This window comes from Alexandromys fortis, unplaced genomic scaffold (assembly GCF_014885135.2).
Source record: "Alexandromys fortis isolate MF-2015 unplaced genomic scaffold, M_Fortis_MF-2015_v1.1 scaffold_229, whole genome shotgun sequence".
Taxonomy (NCBI): Eukaryota; Metazoa; Chordata; class Mammalia; order Rodentia; family Cricetidae; genus Alexandromys; species Alexandromys fortis.
In genome coordinates, this window is record NW_026068122.1 from 1,653,294 (window position 1) to 1,662,885 (window position 9,592).

The 9,592-nt window shown below is 32.9% G+C and overlaps 1 protein-coding gene across 1 annotated transcript; it reads left to right on the top strand.

Moving 5' to 3' along the window:
* Nucleotides 1-574: 574 nt before the first annotated feature.
* On the top strand, nucleotides 575-1,513 carry LOC126490483 (olfactory receptor 4F17-like). The gene has a single exon (XM_050125414.1). The coding sequence runs from the start codon at nucleotides 575-577 to the stop codon at nucleotides 1,511-1,513; it is 939 nt and encodes a 312-aa protein (XP_049981371.1).
* The last annotated feature ends 8,079 nt before the right edge of the window (nucleotides 1,514-9,592 follow it).

Consider the following 9,592-nt stretch of genomic DNA (forward strand, 5'->3'; position numbering starts at 1 on the left):
TCCCTCTTCTCCTCCTGTTTCCTTTCCCCACCTCCCTTTTACCAACCCCTATCCGTTCTTCCCCCCTCTCCACTCATAAAAGGGCCATGAGAGTCAACACAGAATGGCACATCAAGTGGAGGTAGGACCAAGATTTTCCCCCGTAAGTGGATATTAGCTGTAAAGTAAAGTGTAATCAGGATACAATCCACAGTCTCAATATCCTTTTTTTAATTTTTACTTGAATTTCTTGAATTTGTTTAATGTGTTTTATCTGAGTTTATGAGCTATCTCCTAAACTATGTTATATCATTTAATATAATTTAGTGTAATGCATCATTTTGAGTTGAGCTCTTTCCAACCTTAATACATCTCTTGTACCCTGATTTCCAAGTATTTTATAAATAGTCTACCCACTAAAAATTACTTGTTCTTAGTATAAACCCTTTGCTAAGCAAATGTTCTACTCTTGAGCTTCATTTCTGGTACAGTTACTGATTTAATATTACTTATATTTAATCTACTTTTGATGCTTCTAAATTTAATTTATCTTGTATTTCAGGATTTTCCAGTGTCTTCCCTACTTTCTGATCCAATGGGTCAAGCAAATACTTCTATTGTACCTGAATTTGTTTTGCTGGGACTTGCACAATCCTTTGGAATGGAGGTTTTTCTTTGCTTCTTCTTCTCCTTATTTTATGGTGGAATCATTTTTGGAAACCTTTTCATTGTGTTGACAGTGATTTTTGACTCCCGCTTACACTTCCCCATGTATATTCTACTGGCCAATCTATCACTCATCGACTTGGGCCTTTCATCTACAACAGTTCCGAGGACGATATCTGATCTTTTTACTGGTTGTAAAGTCATTTCCTTCCACAGTTGCATGATACAAATGTTCTTCATCCATGTGATGGGTGGAGTGGAGATGGTCCTGCTCATAGCCATGGCATATGACAGGTACACAGCCATCTGTAAGCCTCTTCACTATCTCATGATTATGAACCATAGAATGTGTATGATTTTGGTAATAGCTGCTTGGTCCATAGGTATGATTCACGCCATTTCTCAGTTTATTTTTGTCATAGATTTACCCTTCTGTGGACCCTATAACATAGGAAGCTTTTATTGTGATTTTCCAAGGGTCATTAAACTTGCGTGCATAAACACTTACAAACTAGAATTTGTGGTCACTGCCAACAGTGGTTTCATATCTATGTGTACCTTCTTTTTCCTGATTGTGTCCTACATTTTTATCCTGGTCACTGTCCGGCAACATTCTTCAACTGATTTATCCAAAGCATTTTTCACCTTATCTGCTCACATCACAGTTGTGGTTTTATTTTTTATTCCATGCATGTTTCTCTATGTGTGGCCTTTCCCAACTAAGTTCCTGGATAATTTCTTCGCTATTGTTGACTTTGTTATCACTCCTGTCTTAAATCCTGCTATCTATACTTTAAGGAATAAAGACATGAAGTTGGCCATCAGAAGACTGAGTAGACAGGTTTTAAGTTCTATGGAAATTACATAGTAAATTTTGTTAATAAAAACATAGAACAATACCATGCACTGTCAAGAAATCCATGACTACTAAATCTATAGAATAAAAACATTTTTATTATTTTTTTAGAAATTCAGGGAGTATACCTATCAATTGATTTCATTCAAATGGAGTTACAATGCATTCTTCTGATTACAATGCAAAAGTATTACCCTTATTTTCCAATTAATTGTTTTATTAAGTTTTGTATTGCATTTAAGCATCTGCATTTTATTTAAGTAATCAACATTTTTTCCACAAACCTTTATTTTATTTTGTTTGTATAAATGTACATACTTGTGTGCAATATAACTTCATCAGTGTTTTATGAAAATAAAAACACTAGCTATTAATATATATTTCTTGTGGAAATTAGGTACATCCAATGGATAAAATGTGGGTTTATGTAAACCATCAGTTATGAAAAATGAAAGGAAAATATTCTAATATGTACTTTAAGATAGAGAGGTAGGAAAATCTACACTATTAAAATTTATGTGCTCTATTTTTCCTGGTTTTCTGTGATAGTGTACAATGTCCTTTTAGGCAGGTTGTAGTACTTTGAATCATGCAATACTTATGCATATTGCTTTTATTAATAACATAACTTTGTTTCCCTGGTAATCTTCCTCAATGAATTTAATGACTGTTGTAAAAAGTGATGTACAATTTAAAGTATTTCAGGAGACTTATTATCTAAAACTATAGCACCAATATCACAAAACTTGACTTACTGTGTCAGTTCCCAAGCTGCCTGTGCTCATGAAGATGAGTCTGCTCCTTCAGACAAAACCTGGGACAACTGGTGAGCAAAAGTACAATTTCAGACAAGTCTTGATTGTGTTTATCAGATACAATTTCAGGAGCATGATTGTTTATCTCAGCTCACTTTAATGTCTTCATGGCAATAACATCTGAAAAACAAATTGATAAATAAGAACTGAGGTGTCTAATATTAGTCAAGAAATATTTTGATATGTTCTCCAATTACTAGCCACCAATGTTTAAAACTTGACCCTCTTTATAAAATTGAAATATCGTTCACTGCCTGTTAATCTGTCTAGATTTTAATTTTGTAGTATTACTTTGTTTTGCCATGTTTGTTTGTTTTTTGTTTTTGTAATTACACTTAGATTGAGTGAGATCCAAGAAATTGTGGCAATGTTCTTTAATTCAGGAAGAGTTCATGTTCCCTCCGGGGCCAAGGGAAAACCTATGATACTATAAGAGTCAGAATCTCGAGACAACTTCAGGCTATTTCTGCACCCTTCATGGGCTTCTGGTTACTTCATTAGCAAAGCAGTTTGCTCTTTTATGTGAAGGACAATTCACATAAAAGCCAATCTCCCAGAAATGTTAATGATTTAAAAGTATGTATGACGGGGACTCTATACTATTTTTTCTCTTAAAATTGATGTTGAATTCTTTAATTGTGAAAGAGGTAAGTAAAATGCCAAAATTGAAATTCATCAGGAGAAGCAACTGCAGTTTAGAATTTTATTAATAGCTAAATGCATCTATCAGTAGAATCATTTAATTATTCAAGACTCAGTTATGTTCCTTCTTCTTCAAAAAACAAAACAGAAAATCATGTAAGACTGTCATATATACTTGAATTAACATTAATAATATTGAAAAGGACAAACCTCAGTATCAGTGTTTTAGTGGCAACAATTATTGGCTCCTACGCCTAATTTTTACTAAGTTAACATGTTTTTTCTTCCTTGTGCAGTGGTTCTATGCAGCTCTTCTTTCCAAAAGTATAGTATTTTCTTGTTCTATGTCTTTACTATTATTATTTATTAGGAGGAGGACGAGAAAGAGGAGGAAGAGGAGGAGAAGCAGGAGGAAGAGGAGGAGTAATCTGAGGGAAACCTAGTTATGGACATATTTTCACATAGAAGCTACAAACTATATTGTTACAATTGTGGAAATTCTGAAATATTGATTGTATAATACCATTTTGAAAGTTAAAAAAAATGAAAGCCTAAAAATTTTTCTAATTATATCCAGGATCAAGAAGTAGACCTGTGCTTAAACCCAAAGCCCTGCTTCTTATCCCTTTGAGTGCAGAGATATTTTCCTTTTTAAAAAAATCAAGATAAAAGATGGTTATGAAAAGTACAATATTTTAATGATTGAATTCAAAGTGAATCATCTAAAAGAATTTCTGTTTAATCACACTCAGCCCTTGGTTAATATAGTTAAAGTAGTGTATACAAGGCAAAACTTTTTCAATGAATAATAGAATCATTACATTCTTCCAAACTTTTTGAGTCCTTTTTAGAATCTCAAAAGAACTTTGAGGAGATTGTGCTAGTAAAAAGAATCTAGATGTAAATTCTACCTTATTATTCTTTTATTATTCTCCCCTTAGAAGCATAATTCTGAAGATGTGAACAATAATGAACCACAGAATTCTTTTCTTTCTCAAAAATAGCATTGTTAACTTCTTATTTTCTACTATGGTAATTTGGTTTTTTTACACATGAGAACCCTTGAACCATCTTCATTCATGGAACATTTTTCATGGAGCTATGACCTGGAATTTTTTATTCTCTATCAGTGGAAAAAAATACTTTGAAGCAAATAACACTCACAACATCTTCAATTTGCATACTCTTATTCAAAAAAGGTTTTAATGAATTAGCCATACCATAATGCATTTTACAATAAGAATTCTATCCTAGAGTACTGTCAGTGCTGGTATGATTATATTTTATTGCAATAAGAAGACATGAACTAAAAGAAGTTTCATGAATTATTTTATGATTACATCTATCCTTATGTCTGGAAAAATTGAACCAGTAAGATTACATAGAACATTGTAAACAGCAGTTTGGTGCTTAATTGCACAGGGTAAGAAAGAGACTTGGAAAATGGAGATATAAACACAAATTTTAAGCACAATGTGTTGTGATATAATAAATCCTCATAAGAAATAACATCATTTCTCTGTGAAATTTGGCAAATGGGACTCTATATGCCTTTATCTTTTAAAAGACAGTATACATCAATGTCCATCCTTGTAGTTTGCATCTTTGTAGTTTTGTTACTTATTGTCAAGTCTGTTTCCTAGTCATAAAATTATTCCTTTACTTCTTTGTTTTAGTGGTTTTGTTGTTTTTTTTTTTTTTTTTTTTTTGAGACAGAGTTTCTTTGTGTTGTCTTGGATGTCCTGGAACTCACTCTGACCTTGAACTCAGAGATCCACTTGTTTCTGCCTCTAATGTGCTAGGATAAAGGCATGTGCCATTGTTGGCCCTTCGTATAATTTTCTGCTACTTCATTCACTATAAAATTACTTCAAACAATATTTCTTTCTTTCCAGGAAACAATTAAAGGTTTCCTTAACACCATGTAAAACTGCCGTTGTTTACTCCCTAACTGGATACAAAGCAAATTATATATTCAGGCAATGTCCACTTTCCCTTGGTTCTTTTTATACAGTCATATTCTTAAAGGGACTTGGAATGTTACATATTGTCTCCCTGTGTTCGTTATAATTATTATCAAAGTTAAACATATTACATTATTCCTGCTTACTCAAATAAAAATACTTAAAGCATCTTAAAACAATTTTAATCTCTTGCCTCCTATTAATATTTTTACTATTCTAGTAAAAGCTATAAGTTATTAGGTACATGCCTCATGTATTGTGCTAGGAAACAGTTTTTTATAGTTATACCCCATCCTCCCAGCATTCTTTATCCAAATTGGTCACAAATTTCAGTGGTATGTTCAAGGTCATTCCCTACACATCCAACTGCACAGACTGCCAGCTTATGAACACTCTTCTCAAGAAATAAAAGAGTTACATATGGGCCCTCTTGAATGCTTCCCCTTTTCTGCCCACACAACCACAACTTGTAGTTATTACCTACTGTTAGGCTTTAAACAAGTCCTTAAATTTGCTTCCAATCTCTTCCTCTTAAAATCCCACCAAGACTAAAGTGAAAAAATTAAATTATTTTTTCACAATGTTCCATGTTCATGACAAAAAATAATCACATTTACTAATTCAGAATCTATTTCCAAATTAATCTTCCATTAAACTCTTTTACATTGTTTCTCAAAAAAAAAATCTTACTGAAGTTTTCTAAAGTTACTTTAGAATTTCCTGATAGGAATCATTCATCCTCTCACTGTTAAATTATACCTTATTTTAATTTCATTTTATCCTACAAGAATAGATGGGTGTTACTCATCAATGTTTATCTTTTCCTTTTATGCTAAAAATGTCTGCTGTATCAGATAATGGTAACTTTTTTTCCTTCTCAGTACTTTAACACCAAATAAGGTAAGGAATGTTCTGTACAAAATAGTGTTCTGACTTTCTGAGGAAGAGAAGTGAGTCTTCTGTTTTTTGGACCTTGTGTCTTCATTTATGCCTGGCCCTTTCCCATCAGGTCGTTAGATAAATTTCTTGCCGTGTTTTACTCTGTGGTCACTCCTCTCTTGAACCCCATTATATACACATTGAGGAACACAGAGATGAAAACCGCTATGAGACGTCTGAGACAATGGAATTTAAATTTTTGGGAAAGCCTTAGATCTTCTGTAGTTATGAAATATGGATAATGAAAAAAAATTATTAAATTATTCATCAAACCTTATGACAATTGTAATATTCATTTTTACCTTATTTAGTAATTGATAAAGAAGGTTTTCAAACTGCCCAATTTATTCTATATGATCATAACTTATATTTTTATATTGTTTCCAAATTAATAACACTAATTTGAAAGACTACTTCATTAATTTTCTGAAAAATTAAAGGTCTTGTTATATTAATATTTCTACATAACTGAGAAGATCTGGATATTTAGTGTTTGACATAATAAAAAATATTTATTTATTTATTTATTTGGGTCCTTTTCCATAAAACCATACTAAAAAATTATTGCAATCCATCTTACAAAGACAATGTGTAAAGACATAAGTGTTTATATGCCAACGTCAGAGGTTTATAAAGGATATATCTGCCTGCTAACCAACTATGATTTGACAGTATAAATGTGTGACATATTCATCACTCAGTGAATATTAGATAATATTATAATAGCAATGCTAATTGTCTATGTTAATGTTGTCAAGTGTTTTCACTCTTTGATATTTCACAACTTGTTTTTGGATCATGACTTACTTCAATCTTTGTAGATGTTCCTTTGGAACATTATAGATGCAATTGGAATGTGTTCATTTAGGTGCAAATGTGTATATTTGTGTGCTTACTAATGTTCACATACTCTGCCATCATAGTGAGGAATACTAAATTTCAAAACAGAAATAAAGGAGACTATAATTTTTTTAAAATAGCAGTTATTCCACCAACTTTTATCTTTCCCATGGTTTTCATGAAAACAGACTAAAGTTGAACATCACAAACTGTGAGCAACAAGCAACTTAATTGAATAAATTATAATATAAAGCAGTGAATAAAAATGGAAATTTATGTATAAAAGGGTTAAAATTATGCCTGATCAAATAAAAATCTAGGATGAAATATCCAAACAGATATTAAAATATAAGAAAATTCTAATCAATGGTAAAATAAAGGAGCTATTAATAAAGGAAAAACTCAAGAACTTGGTCATTAAAAGAACACATAATCCAATAAAAAAAATGAGGTACAGACCTAAACAGAGAACTCTCAAGAGGGGAATCTAAAATGGCTGAAAGACAAGGAAATGTTCAAAATCCTTAGTCATCAGAGAAATGCAAATCAAGACAATTCTGGGATTCCATCTTATACTTGTAGGAATAGCCAGTTTCAAAAACACTGATGACAACTTATGCTGGATAGGTTGTGGGGAAAAGGGAACACTTCTGCATTGCTGGTAGGAATGCAAGCTGGTACAGTCCCTTTGGATGTCACTGTGGCGATTTCTCGGAAAATTAGGAAACAACCTTCCTCAAGACTCAGTAATACTACTTTTGGGAATATATCCAAAGGATGTTCAATCGTGCCACAAGGATATGTGTTCAACTATGTTAATAGCAGCATTGTTTGTCATAGCCAGAACCTGGAAACAACCTTAATGTTCCTCGACTGAAGAATGGATAAGGAAAATGTGGTACATTTACACAATGGAGTACTACACAGCAGAAAAAAATAATGACATCTTGAATTTTTGGGAAAATGGATGGAATTAGAAAACATTATTTTGAGTAAGGTAACCCAGACACAGAAAGAAAATTATCTCATGCATAGGTGGTTTTTAAGCATAAAGCAAATAAAATCAACCTACAAATCACAATTTCAGAGAGATTAGACAACAATGAGGACACTAAGAGAGACTTACATAAATGTAATCTATATGGGAAGTAGAAAAAGACAAGATCTCATAAGTAAATTTTGAGCATAGGGACTTGCGGGAGGGGCTGAATGGAGAAGAGGAGCAGAGAAAAATCAATTTTAAGAAAAGGGTGGAAGCATATTATATATAACATTTTCTCTCATGGGAGAAAGTCTTAATGGACTCTAATGCTGAAAATCCAGGCACAAAGAAGCTTCTAAAAGAAAAATCTTGGCATCAAGTTTCAGGAAATAACCCAGAGATTACTGAACCAAGGACATGAAGTTAGTCTTCTATCTTAACATTCTCATTGTCTACTGAGCCTTGTTGAAGGGGCCAATATTAGCACAAGAAACTTAGAGATCAAATTCTCAACACAATGCATATTTATTTGCCCCAGACATACAAAGGGCAGGGAATAAGAGGGAGCAGGAGGGAGAGATTTGTCCTTAGGGACAAAGGAGGACCTCTGAAAGGAAAGGGAACAGGCAAGCTATAGGAAAATGGTAGTTTGTAAAGTGAAAAGGGGAAACCTCCTGTTAGGATGAAATATTTAATTTTAATTGTACATGTTAATTAGGGCAACCAAAGGGGGCTTTTCATTGTTGGCGTTAAATACTTTGGTAGCTGGACCTTGTTTATCAACATCAGTAAGAGGGAGTGAACAAATAAAAGAATAAACCACAGAGGCTAACTTCAGAAATGTAGTCTAATGGTTTTTATTTTATTTTGTTTTTTTCGAGACAGGGTTTCTCTGTAGCTTTGGTGCCTGTCCCGGAACTAGCTCTTGTAGACCAGGCTGGCCTCGAACTCCCAGAGATCCTCCTGCCTCTGCCTCCCGAGTGCTGGGATTAAAGGCGTGCGCCACCACCACCCGGCTCTAATGGTTTTTAGAAAGGCAGAAGGAATTGGAAAGGACAACACCAGCCAGAGCCATGTTTGCCATACTGGGGCCACCTAGAACCCCTTCATTTATAAGCAGTTTTGGGATGATTAAGAGACATCTGCAGGTGTGCTGACCAATAGACTCGTAGGAGTACTTAACAAAAAAAGCTTTCTAAATGTCCCAAGTATGTTGATCATTGAAATAAGTACAACAGTTTTAATAGGTAATCAGGAATTTATGGACACAGTACTCATGGAGAATATATTTAGGACATTATACAATAATAAATAATAGTTGAAGGAAGAAATTTTAGTCTGATTGGGATAATTTAGAAATCTCATCATAATTTATTGCTGTGCTTTATTATTAGGCTTTTTTCGTGTGATTTAAAATTAGGAAAGTATAGTTCACTGCAATTTTGTGAAGCAGTAACTTTGGTTTCTACTTTGCTTAAGTCTTCCCACCACATTAATGAACTGATATAGAGCAAAGCTGATGGCTATTGCTAATTGGCAAAGAAATTGAACAGTTTGCGGCATGTGATGGTGTACAGAATTGTACTGATATAAAATATACAAAGATGGTATACACAAAGATAAACATATGAGTTTGTTCAACTAATGTCAAGGTAAACTTTATTAGAGACACAGAAGAATAGTTGAATGACATTGCTGTATACAAAGAGCAATTTTTACATTTTTTTTTACATTTAAAATGAAGAATATACAATAGTTTCATTGTTGGTCTGTGGAATGTCATATTCTCTTTAACATATTAAATTATATGTGTATAGAGAAATTATTACAAAATTTTATTTCCTGATTGCAAATCTATTTCATTCAGTTAGTCTCATTATTTGAAAAAATCAGTTTGCATATCTAGATA